At 38.6% G+C, this 19,068-nt stretch overlaps 1 protein-coding gene across 3 annotated transcripts in view; it reads right to left on the reverse strand.

Moving 5' to 3' along the window:
• LOC134538057 (sialin) overlaps positions 1-17,416 on the reverse strand; it is a 77,482-nt gene extending 60,066 nt beyond the window's left edge. The window contains exons 1-6 of one of the 3 annotated variants that reach the window (XM_063379035.1): positions 17,100-17,209; positions 16,632-16,727; positions 15,642-15,765; positions 13,169-13,362; positions 11,556-11,792; positions 3,154-3,390 (exon numbers count right to left, since the gene is read on the reverse strand). In XM_063379035.1, the coding sequence (XP_063235105.1) occupies positions 3,154-3,390; positions 11,556-11,792; positions 13,169-13,362; positions 15,642-15,684 (711 nt within the window). In that variant the 5' untranslated portion in view covers positions 15,685-15,765; positions 16,632-16,727; positions 17,100-17,209. Of the gene's footprint in view, positions 1-3,153; positions 3,391-11,555; positions 11,793-13,168; positions 13,363-15,641; positions 15,766-16,631; positions 16,728-17,099; positions 17,210-17,290 lie in introns of those variants that run through there. The other 2 variants (XM_063379036.1, XM_063379037.1) reach the window with 2 other exon arrangements.
• Between the last annotated feature and the right edge of the window lie 1,652 nt (positions 17,417-19,068).

The following is a 19,068-nucleotide window of genomic DNA, read 5'->3' on the forward strand; positions in this document are numbered from 1 at the left end:
GATGTAGATGATGATGATGATGTAGATGTTGATGATGAAGAAGATGTAGATGATGAAGATGATGTAGATGATGAAGATGATGTAGATGAAGATGATGATGATGAAGATGATGATGATGAAGATGATGATGATAAAGATGATGATGATGAAGATGATGATGATGATGGAGATGATGATGATGTAGATGATATAGTTGATGTAGATGATGTAGATGATGTAGATGATGTAGATGATGTAGATGATGTAGATGATGAAGATGATGTAGATGATGAAGATGATGTAGATGATGAGATGATGTAGATGATGAAGATGATGAAATGATGTAGATGATGAAGATGATGTAGATGAAGATGATGATGATGAAGATGATGATGATGAAGATGATGATGATGAAGATGATTTAGGAGATGATGGAGATGATGTAGATGATGTAGATGATGTAGATGATGATAGAGATGATGTAGATTATGTAGATGATGTAGATGATGTAGATGATGTAGATGATGATGATGATGATGTAGATGATGATGATGATGATGTAGATGATGATGATGATGTAGATGATGATGATGTAGATGATGATGATGATGTAGATGATGATGATGATGTAGATGATGATGATGATGTAGATGATGATGATGTAGATGATGTGAGTAGATGATGATGATGATGTAGATGATGATGATGATGTAGATGATGATGATGATGTAGATGATGATGTAGATGATGATGATGATGTAGATGATGATGATGTAGATGTTGATGATGATGTAGATGATGATGTAGATGTAGATGATGATGTAGATGTAGATGATATTTATGATGTAGATGATGATGATGATGTAGATGATGATGATGTAGATGATGTAGATGATGATGTAGATGATGTAGATGATGATGTAGATGATGTAGATGATGATGATGTAATGTAGATGTAGATGATGATGTAGATGTAGATGTAGATGATGATGATGATGATGTAGATGTAGATGATGATGTAGATGATGATGAAGATGATGATGAAGATGATGATGAAGATGATGATGATGAAGATGATGATGATGAAGATGATGATGATGAAGATGATGATGAAGATGATGATGAAGATGATGATGATGAAGATGATGATGATGATGAAGATGATAATGAAGATGAAGATGATGATGATGATGATGAAGATGATGATGAAGATGATGATGAAGATGAAGATGATGATGATGATGATGAAGATTATAATAAAGATGAAAAAGAAGATGAAGATGATGATGAAGATGAAGATGATGATGAAGATGATGATGAAGATGATGGTGATGAAGATGAAGATGAAAATGATGAAGATGAAGATGAAGATGATGATGAAGATGATGATGAAGATGATGAAGATGATGATGAAGATGATGATGATGATGAAGATGATGATGATGAAAATGATGATGATGATGAAGATGATGATGATGAAGATGATGATGATGATGTATATGATGATGATGATGTAGATGATGATGATGATGTAGATGATGATGATGATGTAGATGATGATGATGATGTAGATGATGATGATGTAGATGATGATGATGATGTAGATGATGATGATGTATATGATGATGATGATGTATATGATGATGATGTAGATGATGATGATGATGTAGATGATGATGATGATGTAGATGATGATGATGTAGATGATGATGATGATGTAGATGATGATGATGTAGATGATGATGATGTAGATGATGATGATGATGTAGATGATGATGATGATGTAGATGATGATGATGATGTAGATGATGATGATGATGTAGATGATGATGATGTAGATGATGATGATGTAGATGATGTAGATGATGATGATGTAGATGATGTAGATGATGTAGATGATGATGTAGATGATGTAGATGATGATGTTGATGATGTAGATGATGATGTAGATGATGTAGATGATGATGTACATGATGTAGATGATGATGTAGATGATGATGATGTAGATGATGATGTAGATGATGATGATGTAGATGATGATGTAGATGATGATGATGTAGATGATGATGTAGATGATGATGTAGATGATGATGTAGATGATGATGATGTAGATGATGATGTAGATGATGATGTAGATGATGATGATGTAGATGATGATGATGATGTAGATGATGATGTAGATGATGATGATGTAGATGATGATGTAGATGATGATGATGTAGATGATGATGTAGATGATGATGATGTAGATGATGATGTAGATGATGATGATGTAGATGATGATGTAGATGATGATGATGTAGATGATGATGTAGATGATGATGTAGATGATGATGATTTAGATGATGATGATGTAGATGATGTAGATGATGATGTAGATGATGATGATGTAGATGATGATGTAGATGATGATGTAGATGATGATGATGTAGATGATGATGATGTAGATGATGATGTAGATGATGATGATGTAGATGATGATGATGTAGATGATGATGATGTAGATGATGATGATGTAGATGATGATGATGTAGATGATGATGATGTAGATGATGATGATGTAGATGATGATGTTGATGATGTAGATGATGATGATGTAGATGATGATGATTTTGTAGATGATGATGATGATGTAGATGATGATGATGTAGATGATGATGATGTAGATGATGATGATGATGATGTAGATGATGATGATGATGATGTAGATGATGATGTAGATGTAGATGTAGATGTAGATAATGATGTAGGGAATGATGATGATGTAGGGAATGATGATGATGATGATGTAGGGAATGATGATGATGATGTAGGGAATGATGATGATGATGATGTAATGATGATGATGATGATGTAGGGAATGATGATGATGATGATGATGTAGGGAATGATGATGATGATGATGATGATGTAGAGGAGGAGGAGGAGGAGGAGGAGGATGATGATGATGATGAGGGGAATGATGATAATGAGGTAGAGGATAAGGAGGAGGAGTAGGAGGAGGTGGAGGAGGAGGAGGATGATGATGATGATGATGAGGGGAATGATGATGATGAGGTAGAGGATGAGGATGAGGAGGATGAGGAGGAGGATGAGGAGGAGGAAGAGGATGAAGAGGTGGCGGATGAGGAGGATTATGATGATGAGGGGGTGGAGCTCGGAGGAGGGAGTTACCCCGCAGAAGCCGACGAGCAGGCGACAGGCGACCAGGGGTGCCCAGTGCAGTTGCGCCAGCGCGGGCAGCAGCAGGGTGAGCAGCCCCGAGGCCAGGGTTGTCCACAGCACGACGCGCCGGCCCCCCATGCGGTCTGCCAGCAGGCCCCCAGGCAGGCAGGTCAGGAGGTTGCCCCAGAAGTAGGCGCCCAGCACGGCGTAGGTCACGTCCGGGCCCCAGTCGTAGCGCGGGCCCAGCTGCGGGAACCACGACCCTCACTCCCCTCGCTCCACTGGGAGCCAACACTGTCCTAGTGGGTAGTGGTGTTAGTTTCAGTGGCGTCACATGTCGTGAGAGTGCATGGTAGTAGTTTATTTGGTCGCATGGTATGCAGCTTGAATACATAGAAGTAGAATTTTTTGTGGTGTGGCATGGGATGTGGAGTGAGTGGTAGTAGTAGTAATAGTTTTTGTGGTGGAGGGTGTTCTGTGGATTGAGTGAGTTGTAGTAGTAGTAGTAGTAGTAGTTTTTTTGTGTGGCTAGGTGTGTGGTGTGAGTGCGTAAGAGTAGATTTTTTTTGTGGTGTGGTGTGGTGTGGTGTGTGTGAATTGTAGTAGAATTTTTTGTGGTGTGGCATGGTGTGTGTGTAGTAGTAGTAGTTTGATGAAGATGATGATGATGAAGATGATGATGGTGTTGAAGATGATGATGGTGATGAAGATGATGATGAAGATGATGATGATGAAGATGATGATGATGAAGATGATGATGATGATGATGATGATGATAATGATGATGAAGATGATGATGATGGAGATGATGTAGATGATGGAGATGATGGATATGATGGAGATGATGATGATGTAGATGATGATGATGTAGATGATGTAGATGATGTAGATGATGTAGATGATGTAGATGATGATGATGTAGATGATGATGATGTAAATGATGAAGATGATGTAGATGATGAAGATGATGTAGATGATGAAGATGATGTAGATGATGAAGATGATGTAGATGATGATGATGTAGATGATTATGTAGATGTAGATGATGATGTAGATGTAGATGATGTAGATGTAGATGATGATGATGTAGATGATGATGTAGATGATGTAGATGATGATGTAATGATGTAGATGATGATGTAGATGATGTAGATGATGATGTAGATGATGTAGATGATGATGTAGATGATGTAGATGATGATGTAGATGATGATGTAGATGATGATGTAGATGTAGATGATGATGTAGATGTAGATGATGATGTAGATGATGATGATGTAGATGATGATGATGTAGATGATGATGATGTAGATGATGATGTAGATGATGATGATGTAGATGATGATGATGTAGTAGATGATGTAGATGATGATGATGTAGATGATGATGAAGATGATGATGATGAAGATGATGATGATGAAGAAGATGATGATGATGGAGATGATGATGAAGATGATGATGATGATGAAGATGATGATGATGAAGTTGATGATGATGATGAAGATGATGATGATGATGAAGATGATGATGATGATGAAATGATGATGATAATGATGATGATGAAGATGATGATGATGATGAAGATGATGATGATGATGAAGATGATGATGATGAAGATGATGATGGTGATGAATATGATGATGGTGATGAAGATGATGATGGTGATGAAGATGATGGTGATGAAGATGATGATGGTGATGAAGATGATGATGATGAAGATGATGATGATGATGAAGATGATGATGAAGATTATGATGATGGAGATGATGGAGATGATGTAGATGATGGAGATGATGGAGATGATGGAGATGATGGAGATGATTTAGATGATGGAGATGATGGAGATGATGGAGATGATGGAGATGATGGAGATGATGGAGATGATGATGATGTAGATGATGATGATGTAGATGATGTAGATGATGATGATGTAGATGTTGATGATGTAGATGTATGATGTAGATGATGAAGATGATGTAGATGATGTAGATGATGTAGATGATGTAGATGATGTATATGATTATGGAGATGATGTAGATGATGTACATGATGTAGATGATGTAGATGATGTAGATGATGATGATGATGATGTAGATGATGATGATGATGATGTAGATGATGATGATGATGTAGATGATGATGATGATGTAGATGATGATGATGTAGATGATGATGATGTAGATGATGATGATGATGTAGATGATGATGATGATGTAGATGATGATGATGTAGATGATGATGATGATGTAAATGATGATGATGATGTAGATGATGATGTAGATGATGATGATGATGTAGATGATGATGATGATGTAGATGTTGATGATGATGTAGATTATGATGTAGATGTGGATGATGATGTAGATGTAGATGATGATGTAGATGTAGATGATGATGATGTAGATGATGATGATGATGTAGATGATTATGATGTAGATGATGTAGATGATGATGTAGATGATGATGTAGATGATGTAGATGATGTAGATGATGATGTAGATGATGTAGATGATGATGATGTAGATGATGTAGATGATGATGATGTAGATGTAGTTGTAGATGATGATGATGTAGATGTAGATGATGATGATGTAGATGATGATGATGATGTAGATGATGATGATCATGATGTAGATGATGATGATGATGATGTAGATGATGATGATAATGTAGATGATGATGATGATGATGATGTAGATGATGATGATGTAAATGATGATGATGTAGATGATGATGATGAAGATGATGATGATGATGAAGATGATGATGAAGATGATGATGAAGATGATGATGAAGCTGATGATGAAGATGATGATGATGAATATGATGATGATGAAGATGATGATGAAGATGATGTTGAAGATGATGATGAAGATGATGATGATGAAGATGACGATGAGATGATGAAGATGATGATGAAGATGATGATGATGATGAAGATGATGATGATGAAGATGATGATGAAGATGATGATGATGAAGATGATGATGATGAAGATGAAGATTTAAGATGAAGATGAAGATGATGATGAAAATGATGATGAAAATGAAGATGAAGATGATGAAGATGAAGATTTTGAAGATGAAGATGATGAAGATGAAGAAGATGATGATGAAGAAGAAGATGATGATGATGATGTAGATGATGTAGATGATGATGTTGATGTAGATGATGATGTAGATGATGATGATGATGTAGATGATGATGATGATGTAGATGATGATGATGATGTAGATGATGATGATGATGTAGATGATGATGATGATGTAGATGATGATGATGATGTAGATGATGATGATGTAGATGATGATGATGTAGTTGATGATGATTATGTAGATGATGATGTAGTAGAAGATGATGATGTAGATGTAGATGATGTAGATGATGATGTAGATGATGTAGATGATGATGTAGATGATGTAGATGATGATGTAGATGATGTAGATGATGATGTAGATGATGTAGATGATAATGTAGATGATGTAGATGATGATGTAGATGATGTAGATGGTGATGATGTAGATGATGATGTAGATGATGATGTAGATGATGATGTAGATGATGATGTAGATGATGATGATGTAGATGATGATGATGATGTAGATGATGATGATGTAGATGATGATGATGATGTAGATGATGATGATGTAGATGATGATGATGTAGATGATGATGATGTAGATGATGATGTAGATGATGATGATGTAGATGATGATGATGTAGATGATGATGATGTAGGAGATGATGGAGATAATGGAGATGATGTAGATGATGTAGATGATGGAGATGATGTAGATGATGTAGATGATGTAGATGATGTAGATGATGATGATGTGGATGATGATGATGTAGATGATGATGATGTAGATGATGATGATGTATATGATGATGATGTAGATGATGATGATGTAGATGATGATGTAGATGATGATGATGAAGATGATGATGATGAAGAAGATGATGATGATGATGAAGATGATGATGGTGATGAAGATGATGTAGATGATGATGTAGATGATGTAGATGATGATGTAGATGATGTAGATGATGATGTAGATGATGTAGATGATGATGTAGATGATGTAGATGATAATGTAGATGATGTAGATGATGATGTAGATGATGTAGATGATGATGATGTGGATGATGATGATGTAGATGATGATGATGTAGATGATGATGATGTATATGATGATGATGTGGATGATGATGATGTGGATGATGATGATGTAGATGATGATGATGTGGATGATGATGATGTGGATGATGATGATGTAGATGATGATGATGTAGATGATGATGATGTGGATGATGATGATGTAGATGATGATGATGTAGATGATGATGATGTATATGATGATGATGTAGATGATGATGATGTAGATGATGATGTAGATGATGATGAAGATGATGATGATGAAGAAGATGATGATGATGAAGATGATGATGAAAATGATGATGAAGATGATGATGATGAAGATGATGATGGTGATGAAGATGATGCTGGTGATGAAGATGATGATGAAGATGATGATGATGAAGATGATGATGATGATGAAGATGATGATGATGATGAAGATGATGATGATGAAGATGATGATGGTGATGAAGATGATGATGATGAAGATGATGATGGTGATGAAGATGATGCTGGTGATGAAGATGATGATGAAGATGATGATGATGAAGATATTGATGATGATGAAGATGATGATGATGAAGATGATGATGATGAAGATGATGATGATGGAGATGATGGAGATGATGTAGATGATGTTGATGATGGAGATGATGGAGATGATGGAGATGATGGAGATGATGATGATGTAGATGATGTAGATGATGTAGATGATGTAGATGATGTAGATGATGTAGATGATGTAGATGATGTAGATGATGTAGATGATGAAGATGATGTAGATGATGAAGATGATGTAGATGATTAAGATGATGTAGATGAAGATGATGATGATGAAGATGATGATGATGAAGATGATGATGATGAAGATGATGTAGGAGATGATGGAGATAATGGAGATGATGTAGATGATGTAGATGATGGAGATGATGTAGATGATGTAGATGATGTAGATGATGTAGATGATGTAGATGATGTAGATGATGGAGATGATGATGAAGATGATGATGAAGATGATGATGATGAAGATGATGATGATGATGAAGATGATGATGATGAACATGATGAAGATGATGATGATGAAGATGATGATGATGATGATGAAGTTGATGATGATGATGATGATGGAGATGATGGAGATGATGGAGATGATGATGATGTAGATGATGATGATGATGTAGATGATGATGATGATGTAGATGATGATGATGTAGATGTTGATGATGAAGATGATGTAGATGATGAAGATGATGTAGATGATGAAGATGATGTAGATGAAGATGATGATGATGAAGATGATGATGATGAAGATGATGATGATAAAGATGATGATGATGAAGATGATGATGATGATGGAGATGATGATGATGTAGATGATATAGTTGATGTAGATGATGTAGATGATGTAGATGATGTAGATGATGTAGATGATGTAGATGATGAAGATGATGTAGATGATGAAGATGATGTAGATGATGAAGATGATGTAGATGATGAAGATGATGAAAATGATGTAGATGATGAAGATGATGTAGATGAAGATGATGATGATGAAGATGATGATGATGAAGATGATGATGATGAAGATGATTTAGGAGATGATGGAGATGATGTAGATGATGTAGATGATGTAGATGATGATAGAGATGATGTAGATTATGTAGATGATGTAGATGATGTAGATGATGTAGATGATGATGATGATGATGATTAGATGATGATGATGATGATGTAGATGATGATGATGATGTAGATGATGATGATGTAGATGATGATGATGATGTAGATGATGATGATGATGATGTAGATGATGATGATGATGTAGATGATGATGATGTAGATGATGATGATGTAGATGATGATGATGATGTAGATGATGATGATGTAGATGATGATGATGATGTAGATGATGATGTAGATGATGATGATGATGTAGATGATGATGATGTAGATGTTGATGATGATGTAGATGATGATGTAGATGTAGATGATGATGTAGATGTAGATGATATTTATGATGTAGATGATGATGATGATGTAGATGATGATGATGTAGATGATGTAGATGATGATGTAGATGATGTAGATGATGATGTAGATGATGTAGATGATGATGATGTAAATGTAGATGTAGATGATGATGTAGATGTAGATGTAGATGATGATGATGATGATGTAGATGTAGATGATGATGTAGATGATGATGAAGATGATGATGAAGATGATGATGAAGATGATGATGATGAAGATGATGATGATGAAGATGATGATGATGAAGATGATGATGAAGATGATGATGAAGATGATGATGATGAAGATGATGATGATGATGAAGATGATAATGAAGATGAAGATGATGATGATGATGATGAAGATGATGATGAAGATGATGATGAAGATGAAGATGATGATGATGATGATGAAGATTATAATAAAGATGAAAAAGAAGATGAAGATGATGATGAAGATGAAGATGATGATGAAGATGATGATGAAGATGATGGTGATGAAGATGAAGATGAAAATGATGAAGATGAAGATGAAGATGATGATGAAGATGATGATGAAGATGATGAAGATGATGATGAAGATGATGATGATGATGAAGATGATGATGATGAAAATGATGATGATGATGAAGATGATGATGATGAAGATGATGATGATGATGTATATGATGATGATGATGTAGATGATGATGATGATGTAGATGATGATGATGATGTAGATGATGATGATGATGTAGATGATGATGATGTAGATGATGATGATGATGTAGATGATGATGATGTATATGATGATGATGATGTATATGATGATGATGTAGATGATGATGATGATGTAGATGATGATGATGATGTAGATGATGATGATGTAGATGATGATGTAGATGATGATGATGTAGATGATGATGATGTAGATGATGATGATGATGTAGATGATGATGATGATGTAGATGATGATGATGATGTAGATGATGATGATGTAGATGATGATGATGTAGATGATGATGATGTAGATGATGTAGATGATGATGATGTAGATGATGTAGATGATGATGTAGATGATGTAGATGATGATGTTGATGATGTAGATGATGATGTAGATGATGTAGATGATGATGTACATGATGTAGATGATGATGTAGATGATGATGATGTAGATGATGATGTAGATGATGATGATGTAGATGATAATGTAGATGATGATGATGTAGATGATGATGTAGATGATGATGTAGATGATGATGTAGATGATGATGATGTAGATGATGATGTAGATGATGATGTAGATGATGATGATGTAGATGATGATGATGATGTAGATGATGATGTAGATGATGATGATGTAGATGATGATTGTAGATGATGATGATGTAGATGATGATGTAGATGATGATGATGTAGATGATGATGTAGATGATGATGATGTAGATGATGATGTAGATGATGATGATGTAGATGATGATGTAGATGATGATGTAGATGATGATGATTTAGATGATGATGATGTAGATGATGTAGATGATGATGATGTAGATGATGATGATGTAGATGATGATGTAGATGATGATGATGTAGATGATGATGATGTAGATGATGATGATGTAGATGATGATGTAGATGATGATGATGTAGATGATGATGATGTAGATGATGATGATGTAGATGATGATGATGTAGATGATGATGATGTAGATGATGATGATGTAGATGATGATGATGTAGATGATGATGTTGATGATGTAGATGATGATGATGTAGATGATGATGATTTTGTAGATGATGATGATGATGTAGATGATGATGATGTAGATGATGATGATGTAGATGATGATGATGATGATGTAGATGATGATGATGATGATGTAGATGATGATGTAGATGTAGATGTAGATGTAGATAATGATGTAGGGAATGATGATGATGTAGGGAATGATGATGATGATGATGTAGGGAATGATGATGATGATGATGATGTAGGGAATGATGATGATGATGATGATGATGTAGAGGAGGAGGAGGAGGAGGAGGAGGAGGAGGATGATGATGATGATGAGGGGAATGATGATAATGAGGTAGAGGATAAGGAGGAGGAGTAGGAGGAGGTGGAGGAGGAGGAGGATGATGATGATGATGATGAGGGGAATGATGATGATGAGGTAGAGGATGAGGATGAGGAGGATGAGGAGGAGGATGAGGAGGAGGAAAGAGGATGAAGAGGTGGCGGGATGAGGAGGATTATGATGGTGGAGCTCGGAGGAGGGAGTTACCCCGCAGAAGCCGACGAGCAGGCGACAGGCGACCAGGGGTGCCCAGTGCAGTTGCGCCAGCGCGGGCAGCAGCAGGGTGAGCAGCCCCGAGGCCAGGGTTGTCCACAGCACGACGCGCCGGCCCCCCATGCGGTCTGCCAGCAGGCCCCCAGGCAGGCAGGTCAGGAGGTTGCCCCAGAAGTAGGCGCCCAGCACGGCGTAGGTCACGTCCGGGCCCCAGTCGTAGCGCGGGCCCAGCTGCGGGAACCACGACCCTCACTCCCCTCGCTCCACTGGGAGCCAACACTGTCCTAGTGGGTAGTGGTGTTAGTTTCAGTGGCGTCACATGTCGTGAGAGTGCATGGTAGTAGTTTATTTGGTCGCATGGTATGCAGCTTGAATACATAGAAGTAGAATTTTTTGTGGTGTGGCATGGGATGTGGAGTGAGTGGTAGTAGTAGTAATAGTTTTTGTGGTGGAGGGTGTTCTGTGGATTGAGTGAGTTGTAGTAGTAGTAGTAGTAGTAGTTTTTTTGTGTGGCTAGGTGTGTGGTGTGAGTGCGTAAGAGTAGATTTTTTTTGTGGTGTGGTGTGTGTGAATTGTAGTAGAATTTTTTGTGGTGTGGCATGGTGTGTGTGTAGTAGTAGTAGTTTTTGTGGTGTGGTGTCATGTGTAGGGTGAGTAAGTAGTAGTTATAGTAATTTGTGGCGTATTGCATGTTGTGTGGTGTGAGTGCGAGGTGGTGGTAGTAGTAGTTATTGTAGGGTGGTATGGTGTGTGTGCATAATTGTAGTAGTTTTTGTGGTGTGGCATGGTGTGTGGTGTGAGTGTGTAATAGTAGTTCTTGTGGTGTAGCATGGTCTGTTGATTGTTTAGTAGTAGTAGTTTCAGTGGTGTACCATGGTGTTGGGTGTGAGTTAGTAGAGAAACCGATAAAATATGGGCATAGAAATATCGACTTTTTATACATATCAGTATATTAAAATATACAAAATATTACCCATGCTTTACTTATAAATTTATTATTAAAATATATTTTATATTGAGTTGTTATATCTAAGGTTATATAAAGGAATTACCTAATAAAATTAGTTTAGCTTATTTTGTTATATCCAAAACCTTCGGTCTACCATTTTTATTACCTTTTCTGCCAAATTTATTTACAGATAACTTTAACTTTTATTAATTTAAAGAAATCGTTTTATTAAATTCCGATATCTTCGGAACAAAATATCGGTATCAAAAAATATCGGCACTAAAACATTGATACAAAAAATACGATATTTCGAACCTGAAATATCGATATTTAAGATTATCAGATGTTATACAGATGCACAAGTTTAATTTCGGACTAAATTCCTCCATTAATCCTCCACTCACATGCTGCTATACATGTATAATATATTCATGTGTGTGTTTTTAGTCAGTGGAAAAACATTACGTTTCAAGATTATACTAGTTGACGAGTTTTCGTCAGTTCAACAAGTGTTGATTTTTCAAAGATCGTATATCTTGACACATGCACAGTTAAGCTTTTTTTGGACATCAGTTTTTTTATAAGTATTTTAAAGTGCACAACAAATGAAACATTATAAACTCGTGAACTCTGGAACCGCGTGTATAGCAGCACTCACGTCAGGCACCGCGGAGATGCTGGTGCTGGTGTTGCCGGAGGCCGCCAGGGGCGCGCACGCGGGGTCGCTCTGCGCAGACTCCACGGGCGGCGCCATGGCGATGATGGCCACGGTCATGTTGATGCGCAGCATGTAGTTGATCCAGCACGCCAGGAAGGCCATGACGGCCACCACGAGGCGCGCTGGCACGGCGTCTGCGAGCACACAACCGGCGCTAGGCACTAGGTGTTAGGCACTAGGTGCTAGGCACTAGGCACTAGGGACTAGGGACTAGGCGCTAGGCGCTAGCCGCTAGCCGCTAGGGACTAGGCGCTAGGGACTAGGCGCTAGGCGCTAGCCGCTAGCCGCTAGGGACTAGGCGCTAGGGACTAGGCGCTAGGCGCTAGCCGCAAGGGACTAGGCGCTAGGGACTAGGGACTAGGCGCTAGGGACTAGGCGCTAGGGACTAGGGACTAGGGACTAGGGACTAGGGACTAGGGACTAGGGACTAGGGACTAGGGACTAGGCACTCACATTCTGCCTCAAGTGTGGCTGCCAAGGGAGCCACTGCACAGAGGCATCTGTGCCTCCTCACACTCCAGCAGCGGTTGGTTGGAAGCATGGGCGAATATCGTGATTGTGAATCGGAGGTGGTAAACGCAAATAATAACCCACGAATATTGTTCAATGAAAACATTATATGTATGACAGCATGCATATTCGCGTAGACCAGTGGCGTACAGCGGCGACACGCCTCTACAAACACTATCAGGTAAACTGTCGTGTGTCAGCTGTCCTTGTCCGCTTGCGTGCAGAAGAAAGTTATGAGCTGGCAGTATTTATGTGCTACAACATTCTCACATAAATACTCAAAATATTATTTATTTTTCATTTTATATGTACAATTACAAAAACAATTATTTTTTAAATGTTTATTAGGCTTCTTTGTAAACACTGTTAAAGACATTTAATTTCCATTATTTCGTCACATGCTACAATTTTTTTATTAGTTACTGTACAGATCATAATAATAGATTAAATAAAGAATGTATAAATGCAGTAATAATTAATTCGTGTCTGCCTCCCGGATCAGTTTCGGAAATGATATCTGGCCCTCAGAGAGTGTTGTTGGTCACTACTGGCCTACACCGCCTAAAGGCCTAGTCGAACTGTCAAATGTTAGCTTCCAACACCTACCAATAGGTTTTCTCAAGCTAGATGACTCGAGTTTCTATAAAATATTTTGCAAATATTACCGGTTCTAAAATATGTTCGAAGTTGGATGCGCTCGGCCAATCAATGTCGTGCTTCGCGGAAACGGAAACGATATTAGTATAAAAAGGTGAAGAGCTCGTGGACGATTAACGAGGTTAAAAAATCTTTATAACTGAAATAATCTTAATATGAATGTCGTCAACGAAAACGTTTTGTGTGTAAAAATTAATTTAAATTTCTATAACTTAAAAAAATCACTGTTAATTTGTTATTTTAATTTATTCATTGTCAATTTGTTTTTAAAAAGTGCACATATAATAAAAAAACTCAATAATTCCATACAGTACTGCCATGCATTATTTAATTACAAAATTGAAAATTAAAATTTAAAATTTCGAGATGTCTCAGATCAAAAATAAACAGTGTGACGAGATTTAAAACGCATTTGAGGTTATCAGTTCAAATATATATGATGGAAAAAAAATGGGTGCGTGTACTTAGATACCTACGCGCGTGAGAAGTTATACTTCTTTGGCATCATTAAAAAATAGTTTTTAATTGCATGCAAATAATTCTCCATGGTAGCGTTATTCTCCATGGTAGCGTTAAACGTTTAACGCAACCTTGTTGGAAGTCGCATTAGCAGTATACCTTCAACAATTTAGTTGCGAGTAATATTTGACAGTGTGAGGTGGCTTGTGTTATATTTAACCTCTATTTCCACCTTCCAAATTCACACGTGAGTCACGTTTACGCCCTTGTGCGCTGGTGACGACATGACCACAGGTCTCGCCTGGCTGCGCGACACACTGAACTGGTCGTTATCTTCCTAATCGTCGCCTCGCAGTAGCCTCGCTGGCCCTGAACCGCCCGTAGCTCGCAGCTGTGGTTAAGGCCCTTGCCCACCCGGGCACACACGCGGTGTGCTGGATTTCAGAAGAGACCACCACTCGAGATATCCGACCGGGGTCTGTTTGCGAAAACCATTTAAGAATTAGCAGAGGGCCGATGCGTAGTTTTCTTTCCGGATTAAGTTTTTAAACTTTATTTTTTAAAATAGTTGAAATGGCTAAAAGGCAAGTTTTCACAATAATTTGTAGACATAAAACAACCTGTATATATTCTTGAAAGCACTTATGGGACTTACATTTAACATTTTTCTTCGTTTTTTCCCGCCATGTTATCTTACGGTTACCGTTCAAATTCCATGGTTGTCCTATGCACACTCAAGTCGACAGCCTTCAGACCATGTGTGCAGTCTGCCAGCAGACTCACTCACCTCGACAGCGCCTCCTGGCGGTCTGTGCCGCCGCCTCTACCATGGCGCAGGCCTAGTGCTGTCACCGGCTTTCACCGCCGCGACCACCGCATTTCACCCGCACCGCCTCAGCTCCCTGGTGTTCCTGCAATCGAGCACCAAGCGCTTGCTGAGCCCGGATTCACGTCTTCACGGGAACACAGTGACCGATGTCACGAACACCTGATCGCCGTTCTGAGACCCAGGTTTAAAATTGTTAGTTTAAAATGTTAAAATAAACGAAATTTATTCATGTGTGGAAAAAATTGTGTTCACAAATTACTGGTGAGATGTTACGGGGTAAACATTTGGTAGTGCATGTAGGTATTTACCGACACTACCAACAGACGTCTGATGTATCGTGAATGTTCACTGGCAAGAATTAACAGTAATATTTCAATTGTGAAGTCATTTCGCAAAGGATATATTCACAGTTGAGTGCATGGCCTGCTATGAACTTGCTTATGTTTTTTTTTTTTTTTAAATTGGGAACTCGTGGAAATAAGATTTATTACGGATGTAAAAAAAAGGAAAGCAGAACACAGTATAATGATAGGAAATTGCCAATATAGCCATCAAATGAGTATTTAAATTCGAAGGACACCGAGCGGTCGTTCTTGTAGTTAAAAGCTGGCAGTCAGAGATTGCGCCCGACTTGGTCGTAATCGATGACACTTTCGTCCTCTGGCTTTATTTTTTTTACGTCCATGTTTCGGGAAAATCGAATGAAGAGCGCACCAGGAAAAAAAAAATTATTCCGCCAACCCCACAAAAGTATTTTACACTTGTTTTGCCGGCGACCAGTCCCCCAACACCCGGGTCTTCGAAGACAAGTTCGCCATCAGGAGGTCCTTCAATGTCCGATGGATGGAACTCGTCAGACGAGTCTTTCAGCCAGAATCAGCCGATGACAAATGTTGAAACTATGGAAAGCACGGAGAATACCGTGGAAGGAATAGGTCTGACAAATACCTCAGCACAGACAAAAACAGCAGGCTGACAAACGACGAGACAAGCGAGAACCAGTAGCTGCATGCAAACAACAACCACCTTGGACACAGCGACCAACTACGAGGCAAGCCTTCTTTTCACAGACGAGAGAGCCACACCCGAAATTCATGTTCGCTTTTTTTTCCCCCCCGTTCTATCTCATTGTATAAACCGGTGTGGCATCAGATTTTGCGGTCGATTAGGATAGTTTAGCCACATTATAAATACTTTAAAACATTGTGCATGGTTGGTTATATTAGGTAAGTATAGCTACATTAAAAATACTGTAAAATCATTTTATGGTTGCTTAGCAAATAACTTTTTAATACGTAGCTATCCAGGGCTAGGAAACCGTCTACATGATTTCACAGTATCTTTAATGTAGCTATATCCTAACCAAATCAACCCGTCCACAATGTTTTAAAGTATTTATAATGTAGCTAACCTAACCTTTTATAATTAACAAAAAAAAACCGAAGATGCACGATCGGGAGTTTGGCTCTCTCGTCTGCGAAAAGAAGGCTTCCCCAAACTGCGATACTGAGCACGTGTTCTGGACACCGCAGCGACGGCAACACTGGAGGTAGTTTCCAACTGCACGAGGTTTCAGCCTCTGCGAGAAGCGGAGATACAGCACGTACCTGTCGGGGCTGTACAGTCGGCGCCGCGGAGCAGGGACCTGCCAGGGCTCGGACAGTGCTCGTCGGGAGAGAGCTGGGACCTGACTGCCCCCGACTACCGCCGACGACCGGTTCGCGACGGGGATTGGCGCCGTTGTCGCCCAGAACATTCGCGCGACGTCACCCCCCCCCCCCCCCCCCCCAGGGAGAACCACTGCACGAGGCATCCCAGCGGGGGTCCGTGAGACTTCGCCGAGGGCCGAAAAGAAGTTTTCATTCCGAATTAAGTTTTCAAACTGTAATTTTTAGAAGAGTTAAAAAAAAAAGGCTAAAAGGCGTGTTTTTAGATTAAATTTTTAGGCATAGAACAACGGGTACAGATTCTTGAAAGCACTTGAAGGACTCGCATTACACCTTTATATTTATTTTATGCCGTAAAATACTACGGTCACCGCTCAGATCTCACAGTTGTCCTGTGACGACGAGAAGACTGCGCGCCAGTCCAGAGGAGACACCGCGCTAGAAGCACTATCATCCCGCCTCACTGACACAGATAACCACCTGACTAGACGGGCCCTTGCTCCTTCCAGAATTATCATTTATTCTCATCTTCTTACTCTAAGCCCTAGCTTTTGCTGGGCCCTGGGCCATCAACTTTAGCGGGACCCTATACTAAATAAACCCTCACCCCCTCCTTTTTTTTTTTTTTTTTTTTGCTAAACGGAGGGCTGGAGAACACATTATATTAACGTAAAAATAAACTCATCTCCCACGAAATTAAATTAAATTTAAATTTTCCATTTTAGTCATCAAATGCTTCTTAGCAAAATTTCAAAGTTTGTTTACAAAACCGTCAAAACAACTTTTTTATAGGTACTAAGCAGGAGGTTGTGGGCCGCATTCAGCGGCCTGGGACTTCTCGCGGGCCTCTGGGTTCGATGCCCAGTTCTGGTGCTCTGCCCCTGGGTCCGCTACTGGCGATGATGATATATCCCGGTCAGTCAGTCAGCAATGGCTGCATGGGGTTGCCTCATTGAGCAATTGATCTGAGCCCAGGGAGGTTATCCCATATTCCGCTTAATTTGTAGCAATCTTCTCTATTTATGTTTGCTGTGTGATTTAATATCGCTGCAGATTCCAGATTGTATCTTTTCTTGTATTGTCGGATGCCACATAACATTCACGACAAAGTTTTCCCGAAAACGTTGCATTAAATTTAGTAACAAAATAAATACTATTGTGGAAAACTATTTTGTGACGGCATAATCTTAATGCATTCTTCTTTCATGAACAACTGTTATCGTATTACGGTGACTCTCCAGGCAGCTGTTGTGGCATACTCCTCACGACCTGCGTGTTTCTCATTGGCTGCTGGGAAGACTCTGTCCGCGTCACTGGTTCCATAATGTCATGAGGGCGATGCCACTGGGACCGAAACTTAAAACGTTCACACCAAAATATTATTTTAAATTTTTTTTTTAAATTATCAATAAAGCTGTTGCCCGAGAGATTTACGTTTCACATCTCACTCATATTTCAATGCTTTTCTTAACCATTTAGTCTTCTACGGTTATAAGCCATGTTTTATAACAGTACATAATAAACTCATGTAAATTATGAGACGCTAAGACACACTAAAAAAAAACAACTCCTGACTATTTAAATTATTATTTCGTAAGTAAGTTCGATTAAAATAAAACTGAATCTGAAATTAATATATTGACACAATTGCTAAATGTTTTTAACTGCCCCCCCCCCCCCCCCAACCCAAAAAAAAAATATTGAGTCGCTGCTACATT

The sequence above is a fragment of the Bacillus rossius genome, chromosome 13, assembly GCF_032445375.1.
Source record: "Bacillus rossius redtenbacheri isolate Brsri chromosome 13, Brsri_v3, whole genome shotgun sequence".
In the NCBI taxonomy this organism is placed as follows: domain Eukaryota; kingdom Metazoa; phylum Arthropoda; class Insecta; order Phasmatodea; family Bacillidae; genus Bacillus; species Bacillus rossius.